A 20,460-nucleotide genomic window follows, 5' to 3' on the forward strand; every position below is an offset into this window, starting at 1 on the left:
TCAAACGACCTCTCAACTCTTGTTGAGTCATCGATGCGATGATGAGAAATTGATATGTCTGTGGGCTGGGTGTCTCTGCAATCATCCGCGCATATTGCACACATGGTTGACTACTCCGTCACAAAGGCAAGGAGGTCGTCTTGACAGCTGAACCATGATTTACGTACAACATATACGTGATTTATATGTATATATGATTTATATACCACGTGTATACAATACTGTAAATGCAGAAATTTTCGCAATGGTTTTATGTTCGCAGTTTTCGCCGTGAACGCTTCAGCGCGAACTCAAAACCACCGCGAAACTTTTTGCCCACCTATGACTGTAGCGCACTGCTATTGTTTCAAACGTGAACTTTAAACCATCGCGAACACTCCATTTTCTCCCTACCGCGAAATTAAATCCCAGCGAAATTAAATGCATTTACAGTATGGCCGCATAAATCACCAGATGGCAAGAATTATTGATGATACGGATGATGATAATAATATTTGTTTTTACAATAACATTGATGCAACATTTCATCGATTTTTTATAATTTATTGTGCTTGAACATAACAATAGAAGGCATTTACCACCTTTTTGAAGCCGCCATACCAACAAAAACATAACAAAACAATCGATATAAATATAGGTACGAGAGAAGTTAATGAATAAATGAGTTAAATCGACATGGAATGAACATTTGATAAACATCCCGAACGTTTTGTCTAACGATCACAATTTTTTTTCACACGGTCGGTTTTAAGAAAACTTTGCGTGCGGCTTGTAAAGTCATTAAAACTGTACCTAAAACTTGCACGTATTCTGTGCACAGTTTTAGCCGAAGGGTAGTTCGTTGAGGTTGATAAAATAAACGAAGCTGACCCTTCTGTAGGTTCAATACACAGTTTAGTCACGATTTGGCATTGGGCATGTGCGAGCTGTGTATATAGTATCGTTACAGTCGACTGCATGTGGCGTACTGGGTATGTACGTATGACACTACAAACAATCATGCTAATGACTTTGTAATCTATTCTCGTCACGTACTGTACACACGTTGTGCCGCCGGCTTGTTTTAAAAATGCACCACTGGCTCTTGAATACAATAACACCTGTTTAGCTTCTCTCGTGACGAGCAAGTTCATATATACATATAACTGTCAAAAGCACGTTCATATATGTACATGTACTGTTGTCGTCAGCAGTCTTTTGCTTCTAAAAACAATTCGCTTTGCGCCTCGCTGTTTTGTTTTACAACAGCTAACCCCCACTAACATTAATCCGCCGGGTTACATAAATCCGACCACGCTGAAAACAGTCGGTTTGAGAGATAAATTACACTTGAAGGATTCAAATCCACGCTCAGATACCGTTGCAGGTGGCAAAAAAAGGCTAGCGGACAAAACAATACCTTCACTGAAGAAGAATGAGTGTGTATTCGCGTGTAGCCGTGAGACTTTTTCATGATGGCGCGGACAAATAGCGCGCCGCTACATTTCTGGTGCAGGTAAATGACCTCTTACACGCGCTTGGTAACGGTGAATGAAGCCGAATTATGTCATTGTCTCATGGTCATGCTAGCATCCGTTGCAGGCCTTCCCACTAGCGTTTTACTAGCGATTTTTTTCTTCATTTTTTTGGGGGGGGTATCTGCTTGGGCCCCGTATCTGCTTGGGATCGTGGTAATCGCTGTGTGATACGGGTTCCAAGCAGATACGGGGGCTCAAGCAGATACCCCCCCCCCCCAAAAAAATGAAGAAAAAAATCGCTAGTAAAACGCTAGTGGGAAGGCCTGCAACGGATGCTAGCATGACCATGAGGCAATGACATAATTCGGCTTCATTCACCGTTACCAAGCGCGTGTAAGAGGTCATTTACCTGCACCAGAAATGTAGCGGCGCGCTATTTGTCCGCGCCATCATGAAAAAGTCTCACGGCTACACGCGAATACACACTCATTCTTCTTCAGTGAAGGTATTGTTTTGTCCGCTAGCCTTTTTTTGCCACCTGCAACGGTATCTGAGCGTGGATTTGAATCCTTCAAGTGTAATTTATCGTTTCTATTGTGGGAATTCTAGGTTATTTGAGGTACGTTTATGACATCTACATGTAGGTCAACAGTTGCACATTGCCTTGCTTAGAGCGAACCGAGGGTGTGTCTATGTCTAAAATGTGGTCTGAACCATCACGTGATAGATTGTTTGCCCATTGCTATCGGTAATATGTACAATACATTATTTTAGAAAAATGTCCTGTGGATATGTGTACGAGGGAGGGGGCATCGTAGAGGGCATGTTCGAGTTTCATGATAAACATGATAAAGGTCATATTTGCATTTTACGTATTCCTATAGATGCAGATATGACCTATACTTTATATATATAGGAAATATATGTTGAGTGTGAATCATGTGTATATATAAAGTATTTATCACTGTCAGTGTCCCAACCCTTAGCTGATACCCTAAATTGGGGTCAGGTATTATGTCATTAAGGCAAATGTATTCAACCTTCAGCCTGTTAAAGTAGCCAATTGGCACTAGAATTATGTGGCTACGCAGCTTGGAGAAGGCTTATTAGTTATATGTTTACGTTGCCGTTTTTCAGCACGGAAGAAAGTCGCAAAGCCATTGCAAACAAGACCAGGTCAAAAGATTTTTTTTTAAACGGAAGTTCTACTGCAGTACCAAGGTCACATACCAGAGGGCCAAAAATTGACCTTGACCTTTTGTTCTTTTCAACTCTCACCCACATACCAAATGTCATCATAATCCATTCAGAGGTTCCTGAGTTATGCTGACTACAAAAATCCGGAAACACAGACACACAGACAGACACACACAGAGACAGACACACACACACACACACATAAATACACGCACACACACACACACACACACACACACACACACACACACACACACACAAAGAATCCATTTTTTCACTAGTACGCGGTCGATCAAACAGGACTATACGCACGCGCAGGCAGTGCGTTCCGTTAACAGCGGAAGCAGACCGGATATGACATAACGATGTTGGGTCTAACTTAACTTGTTTTCATTTTCACCCACAGCGCACACAGCAGAAGACAATGACGCAGCTGAATCCTACCTTTCTCACGGTCTAAATAGAGAGCCTTTCCAGTACCGTATCTAGGCAGGTACGTTAGCTATCTTGATAACTAGGGAGGGGGAGGGGGTGCCATAAGCGTGTTCACGGATTCAACTGCACATGCGCAGGTCAAAGTTGAAGTCCCCTGAGGATAAAAAAACACGTCTGGACATCGTTATGCGAACCGACCGAGGCCTTATACATCGGGACTTGTATAAAGCATGGTTGAGACAAGAACTGTCAAGTGACCTTCGCCTTTGACCTGCGCAGTTGGATCCGTGAACATGCTTGTTGTTTCCAGCACTACCGGTCAGTTCGTAGGCCGGATTATATCATACAGTTAACAACAGAATTATTCATAGTCCAAAATTATGAATACCCTTGTAAATGTACTGTTTTTCTTGACAATGAAACATGGTATATACGATGCACTAGTGGAATTTGGACCATTAAAAAATACTTGTCAGTTGTAAATAACTAACAATTCGGGTTTCTTATCCAAAAAAATAATGACTATGAACTTGAATGGAGTGAATATATAATACCGGAAAATGTATCTTTTTGAAGGCATGAAGAAAGTACATCTGTACTAGTATATTTGCTTTTGAACAATAAAATTTCAACTACAAAAATGGTGTAATTATATCCATCGATCAATGTTTCTAACTTGCAACAGTAGTTGAAAGAAAAACAAAACCATTTTTCACATATCAAAATCAATAGCAACTTATGAGGGGTATGAATAACTTAATTGTTGACTGTATCTATGTCTTTACAGTCTTCTTAATACTTATTGTTAGGAAAGTTATGATTTTTGTTGTTGGCCGAAGCGATTTGTTAATTCGGTTTGTACGTACTGTATGTTTTAACCTCATTGCTCTAGTTACCATCCCGTTTTTGGTTACGCTTATATTTCCTTATGCAACCTTTTTTCACATCACGATCGCGATCGCTCACAATGGATACAATCTTATCACTTATCTAGCAGTGATTTAGCTATCAATGGGGCTCATTGCTATGCATATATATTGAGAAAACAATCACTTCAGGGACCTAAGTGTATATTGTGCAAAATCTTTTGATATTTCACTCTTAGATGTTGACTGAAATAACGTCTCTACGCTCTCTCAATGCAGTCGTGGTGTGGGTGTCTTCGTTGTTATAGCGCACTGTTGGGGAGTGTAATGTACAATACATGTAGGGTACAATGACTGGAATATGTTCTGCCTAGCGTGTGCCACAGTCATCGCTTCACCTACATGTAGCTAAGACTGGCACATTTTCACGTACCGATTGGCCGCAATTTAACTAGGAAAGTTCCATCTAAACCGGCGTATCTTTGGTGCAAAAAGAAAGTCTCTATCTGGTGGTGATTTTGAGGTGTAGGGACAAAAACGATACAATATTGTCATGATATCAAGGAAATGATATATCCTCTCATGATGCCATGTCAGCCGCTTGTGTATGTAAGGCAAAGACCCTGGCGTACCGGCCTGCGATCCGTCTTTCTCGGTGCGTTCAGCAATGACAATGTGAGCCAATCAGATATTGTCATTGAAAAGTTACCAGCCAATCACGTTGCTTCTTGACCGTATGATTGGCTGGTTAGCGCTAACGCGGCGAGAAGGACAGATCGCAGGCCAATACGCCAGGGTCATTACTTCGTATACACAAGAGGATGGGAAATAAAAGCATACTTATTTCTGACATCTGAAAAAAAAAACGTTTGTCACACTTTAGGGAATGAAACTTGCCCAGATCGGCTTTATTGAAGGCAACAGTTCGACACCATCCTTTATGGGATCCCGACATCAGTAATGGCGATGTTCAAGAAAAGGATATCTGAAGAGTCGTCAGCTTCAGAGTCGCAATGGTCCAACGAGCAGATTCAAACAGCAGCCTCCGTGAGACCAAATCTTAGCGAGTTCGGTCGTAAACCCCAGGGAAGCTTTGCCGATGACGTCGTGACTACTTCCATCCATTGGGTATCGTTCGAAGACCTACCGAACAAGGACAAGGATGCCGCCGTTGGAGAAAATCAACTCAAGTGGCCCTCGTGGAAGAAAGGATCGGCAAAGTTTTCCAAGGCACTTTCATCGTCGACTTTGAGCGATAGACCCGAAGCTGACCTCACAGGGAGAATTTCTTCAATCTGTAGACCTTTGTCTGCATACGGAAGTGTGAGAAACATTGACCGCAGCATTGTGACTGCCACGGTTGCCTACCAGACTGACAAAAGTTCTGTAGAGGAAACTGAACATATCAATAGTACAGAGGACCGTGTTACCTTCAACAACGATAGCATAGATTCTGGTCATGAAGGTAACTCCGACGAAGAAGAAGATGACGAGCAACGCGACGAGTCTGTTTCCAGTAACCCGCCGAATTGTAGCAACAGTTCGGTGGGCGAAAGTTGCAATACGCCACATGTAGCGGAATGCGCTGCAGATCAAACTGGGACATGGCAAGACAATAATCAGTTTAGCAGCAACCAACGCTTCGGCACAGAAGATATCGACAGCAAATGTACAGATGGGATACGTCCTCATCATATACAACAAGTGCCAGAGAAGATGGAACTTGTAGGCTTTTCCAACCAGCAGGCTGGTATTGCAGGAGGTACTGGTGATTCCGACAAAGATCAAGGAAATGAAGATGGGGTAAGCGCGACAATCTTTACCCATTCCAACAACTCTTCAAGCCAGGGGAATGATTCTAAACGACAACCACCGGTAGAATGCACCAACATTTTACACCGCGGTGACAGCATGCGCAACAACGATACGTCAGGCATAGATCAGACAGACGGCCATGTTCGTAGAGTTAGCACTGCTCCAGCGGTATCGAAGAGCCCAGTTGACGCAACGTCCACCAATTGTGCGTGGAACGAGACAAACGAAAACATGACAATAGCTGCTGTTCCTGAACATGACACAACAAAAAGCGTGAAAAACCCAAACTGCAAGTCAAGTCAAGGTACATCCAAAGAAGCGCCACAAAACGACAGCTGTCCAAATGGAAAAATGAATAGCTATGAATCTAGAGAAGTCGTTCGGTCAAAAGAGGACAACTATGCTCTCTTCGCTCAAGAAGCTTCCACAAGGGAAGGAAAGAAGGATATTGAACCTGCTAGATTGAGTCCAAAAGACGGAGGTCTTGACCAAAGTCCGTCAAGATACCATGTAGAAAGACGTAGCTCAGAGGATGATGGACATCTTTCACAAGTGGAGTCGGCGAATGATGAAGATGTGGGCAGACATTCGAGAATTACACAGCAAACGTGTTCCGCATCCGATGGGGAAGGGATTCTTCAAGAAACAACATCTCTTGAAGAGATACCAAGTGCCGATGAGTCTATTCACCCGTATCCTCAGATGGAGGAAACGTCGGAAGAGGAATCAGAGTATTGTCAGTGTTCAACTGATGGAACTGCCGCCCACCACGGGGTCCAAGCTGCCCAGTCTGACGATTCTCCAGACGCGAGACAAATTGAAAAGACTAACTCAAGTAATGATGACATTGCGTCAATGCAGCATTGTATGGAAAACCTACAAAACGAAGACACATCTTCTGATCGCCGAAAGACCTGCACTAAAGATGATGATTCTTGTCCTACCGTGGAAAAGGAGGATGACTCTTTGCAACCCCCTGCTCAAAGGATCAACGACAACAAAACTCGAAGATCTATAAATTCTAGCGAAGATTTAGACGCAGATCGTCATGAACAGATGTTCCCAAGCCAAATGACATCGTCCTCTCCTTTCGGATCCCCTCCGAGGCTGCTGTCATCCGGCAATCCTCCTAAGCAGTCCAACTCTCCGCGAAGACGTGGCAGCCCGAGAATTGACCAGATTGCCGACAAGCTTCTGAAGAATGCCGTAGTTCTGGTCGAGAGGCTGCCGAGGTCAATCACCGACAAAGCATCTCAGAAGGCGAAGGACAAAGTTGAAACCGTCAAAGCCACGGGGAACTCGAATCAGGCTGTAGACGCTGCGACGACCTCAAGTGTCGGTGTTGCTCCTCGAAACATATCCATTGACGCATCTATTGCTAGTGGTTCCTCTAAGGAACTTCGGCAACCGTCTTCTGCCCCGCCCAAGAAGAGAGACATGAAGAAACTACTGCCAAAGCCTTCCGAGCCACAGCGTTATGCTGACGGGATGTACCCATTTGTTCCGAACGCTACCGCCATTCCTTTTTACCCCTCCACCCATGGTCCTGTAGTTCAACATAGAGGTCAACAGGTGACCATGCCGCCTCCGCCTAATGGCCTGCAGTACCAATTTGCTCCGCATGGGGCGCAGTACCCTCTGGGTTCGTTGCAACACAATCACGACAACGGAGCACATCAGAGGTTTTACGCCCCTTATCCAGGAGTCAACCCGCGATATCTCCCACCTTCGACTGCCACGGCAGGCTTCCGGAACTCCACCTACCCTGACGCTCTGCAAACACCGAGCAATCAGCCTCTGCAACAGCCAAATCCATCACTAGTCGTTCGCATCAGAGAGGTAGGACCTGAAAGCATCCTGGCTACACAAAATAGAGCCTTAGGCAGCCAACAAATGACGAACAACACGACCCCCATCTATCACCTTCCACAAGGTGCCATGGAAAGTTCCGCGGCAATGCATCAGCGACCAAGGTTCGTCTACCATCCCAACGAAAGCAGCAGTTTACGGGAATCACGCCAGGGGGCCATGCCATCACAAGGCACCCTAGCGACCGACTCCAGAAAGCCACCGTCCCTGATTGACGCCGTCATAGAGGAAATGTACGACCGTGAAGAACCGACGGCAGCCCAGCAAACCCCCGCTTGGAGGCCGAGCACGACTGCCAACAGAACAGAACGTCCTGTCATTCCAGAGGTCTTCGCGAGTCCCCAAGCCAGGGGGTTAAAGGAGAACAGAGAGGTCAAATCTGCAATGAATCTTGTAGATAGAATGATAGAAAACGCTTATTTCTCATCAAAGGCAGAGGTGAAAGAGGCGGACGTACCTCCTGCAAAGGAGGTTCGGCCTTTCGGTCACTCTAGGTACTCGCCACCGCTGACAGTGTCGATTTCTGACGGTGGCCCGTCCGTGCATTCGACCCCACCGGCGCACCCGAAAGATTTCATGAGTGCGCTTGTTGCGAGGGTGGTGGATGAAGAATACGCCAAAGATGACGTCGTTGTTAATGTCCCGGAAAGGCTTCACCGTGATAGACAGCTGCAGGATAACGGAAGTCCACCTTGTGATCAACCTAGTTTATCAGGACCAATGGCGAAACCCCAAGAGAACCCAACTTCCAATCAGAAGCAAGAGGACGAAAGATGTAGGTTTGCAAATGCGAGTTCCGAACAGCCGATGCATGACAGCATGTCATTACCGATGGGAGACGATGTTCTGTCCAATCCGGTTGATGCAACTATACAAGACGATCAAGGTCGTGAAGAAGAAAGTACCAGAGAGGATGTTGCGAGTGATACCCAAGACATACAAGCAGGGCAGGCGGCTGAAATACCCAGTCCCAGAAACGCAGACTCAGAATTTCTCAGTGAAATCCCTAAATTGGAAAACGTAAATACCAGCGACTCTAGTATTCCGGGAAGTGAGAATCATCAGAGACCCGAAGCCATTTTGCCGCGGCACGTGGATAACTCCACGTCTGAGAATGGCCACAGGTGCGCAACCGACCGCGTAGAGCCTCAATCGAATCCGTTAATGCCAAGCCAAGAGAACCTCAACGGAGAGAAATGTCCCACAGTCACCCACATCACCAACAACGGGCTACCCATCAAAGACAAAAACCTACAAGGCAACAACAACGCCTCAACTTCCGGTGACAACGTCGATGATTCTGGTCCAAGAAAAACATCTCGCGACTCTACCAGTAACGAACAGTCATTTGAAGAGGAGTTTCCAGCGGTATCTAAAGATCTAACGCGCAGCTCACCAACAGAGGTCGGTTCCGAAACCGCAGACCAATTGTCGAACCTGCGGGTTGAGCTAGCCGAAGCCTCGGATCTTGTGGTGGATGAAGAGACGGCTTTGAATCACCGAGATGACGCACTTAATGATGAGGTAGGACGTAGTCGCTCGGAAAGTGAGGTCGACGCTACCACTGCTCCACCTAATGAGCAGGCAGGAAGTGGAGAGGTCAGAGGTGAACACACGTCGTCGGCACTCACAGACGATAAAAGCGGGCCGAAACGAGGCGGCAGACCCAAGGGCAGGAAGAGAGGTAGGTTCAATACATTTACCGCCGTTTCTGTGATGTTCTAGTACCTTCTCTACAGCTCCTGCTACTAGCTTACTCAGCAGACATGAAAACCGTTTGCCACATCAACAAAACAGTGTATTATTTCACGTGTATCTTTTTCGAAGGCGCTTGATGTTTATTAATTTTTGTATACCGGTAATAGACGGAACGTAAAAGGACTACCGACAATATTTGATGTTTGCTGCCGAAGGGCATGAAGTAATTCGCAGTGCCATATTTCATTAGCATCAACTCAAAACCCACAATCAGTTTGAAACATATTGTTTACCTGGATGTCTAACCTTCACAAACGTAGTTTGAAACATGTTCCTACAATATACATGTGGAGCTTGACGATTGAGACCATGCAATCTTCCGTAAATTACGCCTGCGTATATGTAAAAAAATAAAGGAAACGCTGTTCTAAATTGCTTTTGAAAATTAATATAATTCATTTAAAGAATTTCCCTTTTTTTAATTTCCACTCCTCGCTTTCCCGGTACTCTAAGAATGGAAACAACGTGTCAATTTGATTACATGAAACATGCCCAAAATTGGGACTCCACTGGAAACTAATTGGTCCCTAGATTTAGATCATATTGTTGTAGGCGCAACGTTTGATTACATATATGGGCAAGCCGCAGCTATGTGACTACGGGGGATCAAAGAACGCAAACCCATGTTGCTTTATCTCTTTATTTTCTAACAAAGATAGGTTTCTTGGTCAAAAGTAGACAATTCCGTTCAAATAGCTGTTCTGAGGATGCCCTCTACAAAACCTGGTGCACATCGGAAAGCGTAGGTGTAGAGTTACGCAAGAAGAATGGTATTCCTTCAACATATTAAGGAGCATATTCATCTGCTCTGTCTGAAATATCATACGGCATCTCTTCATACTATAAATCAAAATGATTAATCATATTCCAAATCATAAGAAATTGGGTCTTCATTTAGTTGCTCTTTATTTCGTGGCCACTTAATTTAAACATTGGGAAGAAAGAATCATGACTGCTGTGTACATTTTATGGAGGTGGAAGTTGTTTCGAATGTCGGATACAGTTTGCCATCGAATCATATTTCACTAACTACGAAAACTTATCGTACAAAAACTCAAGGAAAAGATTTATATAGATAGGACAATTGCTTGTTGACGGAAAGCGTCACTAAATTCGTAAAAAAATTCTAATATGCTATATTCTCCATTTACCGATTTGAAATCAAATTATATACATAATATCGCATACTGAACCGGCATGTTTAGATACTATCCTGGTAAAATATGTGATTTGTACGATATTAGATTAAGTTGCCCGGGTGTCAGCATTACGAAAAGGGAAATAGAATTAACTCTTTGAGTGTGTAAGGATTTGTGTTTTTTAGAACAAACGAAAAAAGTAAATGAATCACTTAGGTAAGATGAAAGAGAGTAGCTTCATAAGTTATACTCATACTATACAAATCATCGTCTCAAAGGGATGTTTTCTTTATTCTATCAGTATTACCACAATGCGATATACGTTAAGCACAGGCAGTATTGCTTCTATCATGCACTACATAGTATCGGAACTTATGTTAAACTAGCAATGAGCATTTTCACCCACCCTTTTTCTAAGCTTCTAACCTCGCTAGAATTACTTACGCTTCTTTTCCTGATAAACTGACATAATCTGAAGTTCATGGAATTTCAAAGGAAATTTTTATTCGATCCATACTCCTGTAATAACAAGCTTTCCTGTATACCAAAGCATTTCCTAGGCTGCGACCACAACCCAGTCGCTACATTATTGGCATTTAAAGAGAATACATGTTAGCACTATATACGATGGCACCCGACTACAAATGACTCAACACGGGGCACTTAAAACCCTCTTATTTCAAATCTGACATTCATGTTTTCACGTCTCGCCCACTCTGTAAGTAAAGTAGATTCCATTTACTGGTGTGTGTGTTTTCCTTTTCCCCTTTCTAGTCTTCCATTACGGCGTGACCTATGCAATCTAACTTGACCCCTCGTCAGTGCATGTTTCCCCAGATGCTTTTCAAAGGTGTTAGTGCATCACTTAGCAGGTTCATAAGTATGCCCGCAACGTGTATGAATTCATATTCGTAGACATATTGTTGTGAGTTGAGAAATGAGACCCCAAAATTGACAGAGACCATCTTTTATCTTTGTATTTATTGTTTTTATTGTTATTATTGTATTCATTGTTTCTCACCAGTCATTTTTATCCATTGTTGGTAACATCTCACCGTCATAACAGTAAAATTAGTTTATGTTTATTTGTGCCTCGTTGTATTCCGATTTTTTTTTCTAATGGAGATATTTTTACACATGTTTCTTATAACTACATATTAAAGTCAAGTAACCCACCTTGCATGTTACTTATGCCATTGGTAACAAGCAGATTCTGATTAGACAAGACCGTTTATATCTAGCTAGCTTTGCTAGATGTCTTTCCGAGTGTATCTTTGTCATATAACGTATATCTAAAGCAATACGACAGTCCTTAAGGGCCCTATACATCAATCCGTGAATCCATGAACTAATTGCCGTGTGGATTTAGTGGCCTTTTACTTTGACAGTACATGTCGCACGGCTCCAAATGCGGGCAATTAGGTACCACCCATTCCTACCTAATTATTCCCTTGGTAAAAATGACGTGACGCGTTCAAAACCATGTTACATGGCTCATCTTGTACTACAGCTCCCTTTATTGTATGGTTTCCAAGAAAAATGGTCGATAAGAGTTTCGAATTCTTGGAAAGCCATAAATGCAAACGATCCTCCGACATAACGTTCCATGCGACGAAGGTAATGGTTTTATGGCCTCCGTAAAGAAAGGCACTGCGTGTGTGTGTGTTTCTCTGTGTTTGTCTGTGTTTCCGCAATTGTTTCCATATACACTGTAATAGTATAATATATATACATACATGAACGGAGGTTCGAGATCTTCGAATTCTTGTTGATATGATGTATTACGTTGATGAAGGTCAGACATGCAGTAATAAGATACACCAAAAATAGTTACTCATGACAAGTAATTGGATAAAATGTTGAAACAGTCAGACGTTTCAGACAGCATTGCACGTGGAGACTTTTATGATTGCTCGTCTCGCGTGATTCTCGATACCAGAGGCAACACAAAGTCTAATGGATGGGTGCCGTAGACGGCAATTAACATACTTGAGAGACGAAACCTCTACCATAGACAGGGTTCCGCGTACCTTGAATGCAACCTGATCAGCCGTGCGGGAAGAAAAGGACCCACTCGTACATGTAGTATGTTACCGGTGCATCACCCTCTAACGCTTCGGTCACAATTGCGCCGGTGCCCGTAGGGGGTGTTGTCCTGGCCGGGCTCCGAAGCCACAAATTTGTCCCGGTTGATTTGACTGCCGGACACCGGTGGAGTACCTCTCGGCGTTCTCACGATTACCTTACGGTGTCTATTTGTTACCGGGTCCCAGGTTGATTTTGAATCCGAGTTAAAAAAAAGTTACGGGGCCCGGCCGTGCCTAAAAATAGCCCGGTAGCCACAGGATGTCCCACGAGGCCACGTAGAGGTCACGCCCAGAAGTGAACAAAAGCAGCGCCCGTATGCTACCCGTCGAGGCCCCTTTTACAAATTGTGGCATAAAGCTTTGATGGTCGAACGACAACAAGTCATTAACCTGTCGGTCTAGATTGTTTGCGGTTTTTTATTTACGCACGTAGTCGTAGTCTCGTGGCACTGTAGGACCAATTAATATGTTACACTCGACCGTCCACGCTGTATGGGTGCATGTTATGATTGCCTGGTCACATGTTGAAAATCGGCGAACCTGGCCATGTTTACACGTGATGCTTGCAATTGTTAGACCGCTCTAGCGTCTGCTATATGTATGTTGTATCTAAATCATTCCATCATCTCTCCCCTCTACAGTCGTGGAAGGACGGCAGAAGAAGTCTATGACGAGAGATAGGGACAAAGCAGAGAGTTCGGCTGCCAGCGAAGCGAGAATAGCTCACGAATTCCCTCGTCACAATTGGTTGGTAAGTACACGCATCAAGCGATACTACACACTGTTGCTACATTCGGGAGAGGTGATGTTATTCTATTGTGTCTTCCTCGGACGTTTAAACGTTATTGGAGCGTATATTTGTACGGTTTGATGCTTCGATCGAAGAGAGAAAGGGAATAGACAATTCACGTGTCCGTATAATGTTTATTGCAAGCTCATTAGACAAGGCTCGAAATACTGGGTGCATGTGCATTTTTGTTCACCGCTAATTGTTGACAGTGGGTGCACCATTGCATCTAGATATTTGTGTAGACTATAGGTTAAAGGCACTATTGTGCACTAGTGTACAGAATATTCTTGAAATTCAATCTTCGCGGAAAAAGCCATACAACCTTTGTTGTACTTTCTTTGATGTATTACTTCTTTAGAATTTTGAAGTTATATACAGACTGTTCTTAAGGCAGGCAATAGGGCTAGTAATTATGTTTTTCTGAAATTCTACTTTTATTTCATGATGTGCACTCATAATTCTTCCTGTGCACCTAAATTTTAGATTATTCCCAAAAATGAATTTCGAGCCCTGTTTGGGCAACAAAGCACTCCTTTGTAATAATAGGCCCAGTATATTTTACTAGGCAGACAAATTGTACCAAAAATGATATTGCACGACCCGGACTTTGATTAAAACGGTGGAAACCACTTTGAAATTCATGAACATGCTCTTTCAGTCTTCGTCATCTGAATGATGACGAATGTTACAGCAACGTTGAGAAATCGAAAATCTCATGTGATGTGAAGGAGCCAGCTGCACCGTGAATGCCCACGATGATTATTTCGTGCACGTGTGCGAGCTCTCATATCTACTTGTAATGGGTTAGACGTCGCTCACGACTGCGCTTGATAGTATTTCACAAAAACTAGGACAAGCTTGAGTTGCCACCCGCTTAAGTATCGGTATTGTTAACCGTTACTTTGAAATATGGCCTTGAAACCTGAACATAAAATCTATATATCTCACGGAGGTATGTCTTCGAAATTTTACTGTTCGTGTTGTACTGCTGACAGCTTAAGGTTGATTGTCTACAACCGTCTTGTTTGTGTCATACTGTGTTGATGTTCTGCAAGGCAACCTGTGAACACTAAGGCTGATATTCGAAGATACGGACGTACTGTCTGTGTGCATTTGTGCCTTTGCCACCAATATACTGAAACTTCATCATTCATCACACTTATCTAGCTCTTAAGATAATTTCATGTCAGAAAACGTAATAGTAGGAAAAATTGTGATAACTCTTTTTGTATAGTTATAAGAGAAGAATTTTATATATTTCTTCTAGTGAAAAGCGTTAGAGGGTTGCTCTCTCATTATTTCACTAATAAGACAATGATAAAGCTCTCTCTGATAAACTGGTGAAATCACTTGATACCTTTTTGACACTGGTTATCACGTGTTAAAGTAGCTTTCACGGTTTTCGACTGAAATACGTTTTTGAAATTAATATGATAAATAGTTATAGCTATATACTGTACATTTGGCATGGTTTTTTTTATATGGGTTGCTGAAAGCTTGTGATCTGCTGGCATGTGCTAATCGTGAATTTCACACGTGTATATGCATCAGATGAAGCACCTGATGGCAGAGCAGCAGCTAGTCACGAATCGGAAGGACTCGGAGCGGAGGTCTACAGATGGAGGGGAGAAGAACCAAACTGATCCCAACGAAGAAGAGGTAGGAGCCACAGAACAGTAATTGAAATCTGTATCAAAAACGATGTAAATATAGGTTGAGGGTGTCATAATCTCATCCTTGAACATTCCAGGTCACAACAAGTCACCCCACACAGCAGCCAGATATGTAAAGTGTTCCAAAAAATTCCGATTCAAGCAATTTTCACACGGTGGAAGATTTCGCCATTTTAAACAATGCCGCCATGTTGGTTTCTAGTAATGCTGATGACGACATCATTATGGACTGACCACTTCAAATTAGAAGTCTGCACAGTCATAAAAATGGACCAAAATCCAGCTGTTTTTCCCAAATCTGAAAGTCTCATCAATATAGAATGTATCCTACATTTCTAGAAAATGGCTTCTTCAAGACTTAGATAGGCTAAAATACTGCTAAAAATGGAAAATAGGCGCAGGCGCCTATAACTGACCTGTGCCCTAGGTGTTTGCAACACTTCAGCGACACCTTTCACCTTTGTGTCCGAAGATATTGTTTTCGGTGTTTCTGTTTTTTTTTGTGTTTCAGCTAGCAGTTATTTCCATGTACTGTAAATGCAAAAATGTTCGCGGTGGTTTTATGTTCGCGGTTTTCGCGGCGACGTTTTTTAAACTTGAAACCACCGCGAACATTATTGTCCAATACAGTAGCAGTATGTGACTATAGCGCTGCCGCAAACTTAAAACCACCGCAAACACTCCATTTTCCCCTTAGCACGAAACAAAAACCACGCGAACTTAAATGCATTTACAGTACTGGGCACGTCTCACAACAGAGTGACAGGATATGAAGTGTTTGCGGGAGTGACAGGAAGTAGAGTTCAGAGTTGACAGAATTAGTAATACATCAACCGTGTCTGGCAGCTGACAGACCTCTTTATGTCATTGTCTAGAATCATTCAAAAATCATCATCAAAACGTTAAATGTTAGTTGGAACTTAGAACCCACATAAATACGCCAAAACAACCCCACTTTTAGCGGATCCTAGTTTTATTCTCAACAGTCGGTACACGGTAATATGTAGTGGGCCTTTCTGGGAAGAACATATCCATTCCAGACATAAATCCTACAATCTCCACCTTTTAAGATGTCATATCTATTCGCGCTTGCCATATCATTTTCAACCCCACCTTGCCGTTCGGGCACAGCGACAGAGAAACATCGAAAGGTCACGTAGGTTAACATCGAGACCAATTTACCTCTTTGGAATCCACCTTTGAATATATTGACACAGAATCTGATGAGTAGTTCCACGTGATGTATTATTGGCTACGGTATACAAACTACATATGGGGACATGTGCAACACATACAGTATACAATAGCCCTTTCTGGTGGTGCTGTGAATCGGTATGACGTCAAACATGAACATATGATACTCCATTCACAGGACCACCACTGCGTATAGTGTATTGTAATGAATAGTCTACATACTTAGCTACAAAGAGGAATGAACGAAGACGGTTGGTACAGCCTTGAAGGTGTCGAAAACACATTTTGCTTTCGTGCCAATGACTTGAGCACGTCGATGAAGGTTCGACATCCAGACAATGATATACACCAGGTAACAGTTACTCAAGCAATTGGATAGTGTTTGGAAACGGCCAGACGCTTCAGGTAGCATCCACTATCTTTCGTCAGTAACTGAACGAGATTTCTGGTTTGCCAGGTTTTAAGAAAATACTTTGAATTGATATGCAAATATAGTGAAGACAAATTTCTAGATGGCCTAACCAGCAATTGTTTTAGAACAAATATCTTCCAACATTGTTATATATTTGGGTCGCTTATGTTGTATGTTACATCTTGTGTAATTCTTTTTTTATCTCCGAACCACATGTACCATCCTCCCTGTCCATGGTCTCTAGGAAATCGACAACTAAATTCGATGTGCACATAGCTAGCGATAGCATGCAAATGTATACATAGGGTATCATTTTTGTGTTTCCAACAACTGACACACTCTTTGGAGGCATACATATATGGCGTTGGAAATTACGTCAAATGACATGCATTTTTGGATTTTACAGGGCGAAGAAGAAGGAGAAGAACAAGAAAAGGCACTCAGTGAGGTCGAAGGAATAGCCATTGACAAGGACAAGAGAAGAAGAAGTAAACGAGGGACATTGTCCCGAGATTCCTCTATGGAAAGCTGCACGTCCCTTGACACCCTGTCGTCAACGGAGAAACTTGACGGTGAAGATGACAGCGTCTTTCCATGTCCAGTTTCCCCAAGCACTGCTGCTGAGAAAAAGAGCCTGCCGACTCTTGACACACAGGAGGTGTCTCAACCAAAAAGCCATTTCCTGACAGCCTCTATCGTTGAAAAGTCCACCGAGGATTCTAACACTGCTGATAACAATACAGATAGCGGTGTCAAGGATCTGTCGACAGAAAGCACGGCAATAAAATCATCTGCGTCTACTGACAACCAGGAACCACCGCAGACCTTAACGGCAAGGCATTCGCAAGAAGAGCCTCTCAACCTTAGCTTGAAAGCAGCGAGGTTTGTTGACTTTTACAACAGCATTGGGTCAAAAAATATCGCAAAGGTACCAGAGAGTAAGCAAGCCCACGCAGGTGAAGCTACCACCGCTGAGCAAGTCGATCACGATACAGAATCTCCTGCTGACAATGGAGATAATGATAAAGACACCAAATCTCATGTGGTGGCGTCATCAGCACCACTAGAATCGGGTTTGAAGACAGGCCCGTCAGCAGCAGCTTCCCCTCCGGCCGAGCGTGCTTCTGTGGAACAGTCACCGAAGCCACCCAAGCATCTCAGCGAGTCAGGATCCCGCACGCCCATCACCGTCACTGTGCACACGGCGTCGATGACAAGCGCCACGCGACAGGCTTCCGACTCTACCAAATCATCCTCACCAGAGACCAAGCCACCTCGCGAAGCTTCAGCCATGGGAAACGTACAGGACAGACCATCATCACGCAGCAGTACCTCAATGTTCTCATTTGAGGATGCTCCGAAGGATGAGAGAGCTACTCGTCAAGGTGAGCCCCTGTTGTTATCATAGACCACTGAATGTATATTAAATTACTGTATATTTATATCCAAATGTGAAGTATGTACATCAACAGCATTGCCACGTTCTGTTTTAATGACACTCTACAGAGAAGATGGAACGAACGCAGGCTGGCGTGCAGATAAATCATCATTTTGCATAAGATCTGGCAGTTTATAGAAACTACAACGTTGTCAGACACAAACCATGCGTAATTGTTAAAACACATTTTCTATAAGGTTATGTTGCAGTAGGTTCTTTACAACGTATCTGAATATGCCAAAGAAAGCTGCTTAGATGTTTTTGAACTTTTTGTTTCTAATTTCATACATCTAATTCATTCAAACCAGCCCAGTAATCACCTGTCGCGATTCATTAATTGCTGAGTCCCCTCACGTAGTGTACTCTGCGCACATCCTTTGATGTGAAAGGGCATAGCTCCTCGAAAATAACGAGGTAGGTCGTGGAACGTGTAATTTCGAATTGCCTGAATATGTAAAATATAGAAAAATGCTTTGAAGGGCCCCAGACAAGTGGATACGTGCGTACGTGATGGCTTTGGTATGAAAACAACATGAGTCGTTTTTTCTCGTGTATGGTCTAGATTACATACTATACTTCTGAAAAGTATCATTCAGACGCAGTGACTACACATATCAAATAAACTCGCATATGTGATCCGCCGGATATTTGAAAAAACTTAAGTTGAGGACGAAATACACTGTTGTGAACTATAGACGGCTAAATAGCGGAAGGACGGCATATAATATTTGGGGATTTGGCCATCTTAGTATATCATATAGCTCAGCTATTGTCCATCAGTGCCTGGCAGCGTGCTTATGAGGAGCTCTTGAAGAGCCAGACTTATTAGAAGTGGTACAGTAGTAAGCTTATTCTTCTTACCGCCATGACGTCAATGTATGTTGTTGTTGTTGTTGTTTTATATCTGCTTTGATTGTAGATTAAACATGCACGGTTCTATTGAACTCTGGTGAAACCGAACTTTCCTGTGATTGCTTTATTTCACTGCTGCCAATGCTTGTCACACTACAGGGTGTAAACAGGTAAATGTTTACAAGGCGAGGGCGGCATTTTGACAATTGGTAGAAACAGATTTTATCGTCTCCTCGGATACATTAGTAATGCATGTTCATCGTTTTTTGCCTGACTTACATGTACAGGTAGTCACCAAGGAACCGGGCCCAAGCGTCCAGCCTCGCCGACAGTCCGCTGTCCACCTAGGAAGAGATCCACTGTAGACAGCGGTGTGGTCTGCGTGAGTCCGTATTCACCTGTATCCCCTTCAGACAAAACCACCTCACAGGCAACAAAGATTCAAGAGGAGACACCTAAAAGGCTGGCCAAGGCAGCTTCCCTACCCGAGACAGCAACAACAACACCCCATCAGTTCGTTGTGCCTTCTCATCAAGCCGTCTTACCGTCCAAGAAATCGGCCTCTCAGACTCTGAGGTCCCCTTCGGGACAAGAAAGACCGTCTGTGATTTCTGCAGTACCCGTTACACCACCTCTTCCGCCCCGACCAGCCGCCCCACCACCGCCGCCGAACGAGCCACCGTACAGAGCCGACCAGAGCATCACCGCTGCTTTACTAGCCCGCCTGGAAGTTATGACTAAAAACAAAGTCAACATCGAGCGAGAACTCGTTAACCAAGAACTGTTGTTGTCAGAACTACGCAAGAGGGTAGTGGAGGACAAGAGCGGGTTGCTAAGGAAGCAGTCTCAAGAAAAGGAGGCCCTGCTGTTTCACATGAGGATGACGTACCATAAACTGTGCGAAGATATAGATTACTTGATGAGGTCTGGTCCTCCAAAGTTTGCTGATGGTCTGAAGTCACTCCGTTCAATGGCACCGAATTCTACTGCACCTAATTCTATTGGGCATTCCAGTCAGGTTAGTATTGATCTATTGGAAATCGGTCATCAATAACCAATTTTGATGATTGCTTTGGCTTCGGCACCCAATTGCCCATCAACAAAGTCTTTGATATTTTCCATTACAGATTTGGACAAACACCGTTCCAAAACCTGCCCCATGCGCATATCCAAAATATGACAATGATAAATATTGGACGTTTCAGAGAAAATATCTATATTATGTTATCATTAACTTGGTTTGTTTAAAGTGATATATCACTAACCTTATCTTCATCTTAGCCGAAATACATCTTTACCGTGCATTTTTGAAAGACACCGAAAATGAACAACGACGCCACACTTTACTGCCAATGTTGTTTGTGTCGTTCTCTTAAGCCCCCGTCACACACAGCCAACCATAAGCTTCCCGACCTTCTCCAGACCACGGTCGGGAGTTATTTATAAGCAATAAGCAATGTCATAGCTGTGGTTCGGAT

The 20,460-nt window shown here is 43.3% G+C and overlaps 1 protein-coding gene across 3 annotated transcripts in view; it reads left to right on the plus strand.

Annotated features, from left to right (window-relative positions):
- The window catches only part of LOC136440121 (microtubule-associated protein futsch-like), a 48,609-nt gene that overhangs the window by 20,158 nt on the left and 7,991 nt on the right, over positions 1-20,460 (plus strand). For all 3 annotated transcript variants that reach the window (XM_066435982.1, XM_066435965.1, XM_066435973.1), the window contains 6 exons: positions 3,061-3,147; positions 4,839-9,323; positions 13,265-13,374; positions 14,965-15,072; positions 17,099-18,077; positions 19,270-20,000. In XM_066435982.1, coding sequence (XP_066292079.1) covers positions 4,916-9,323; positions 13,265-13,374; positions 14,965-15,072; positions 17,099-18,077; positions 19,270-20,000 — 6,336 coding nt within the window. In that variant the 5' untranslated portion in view covers positions 3,061-3,147; positions 4,839-4,915. The remainder of the gene's footprint in view (positions 1-3,060; positions 3,148-4,838; positions 9,324-13,264; positions 13,375-14,964; positions 15,073-17,098; positions 18,078-19,269; positions 20,001-20,460) is intronic.

This window comes from Branchiostoma lanceolatum, chromosome 1, assembly GCF_035083965.1.
Source record: "Branchiostoma lanceolatum isolate klBraLanc5 chromosome 1, klBraLanc5.hap2, whole genome shotgun sequence".
Taxonomy (NCBI): Eukaryota; Metazoa; Chordata; class Leptocardii; order Amphioxiformes; family Branchiostomatidae; genus Branchiostoma; species Branchiostoma lanceolatum.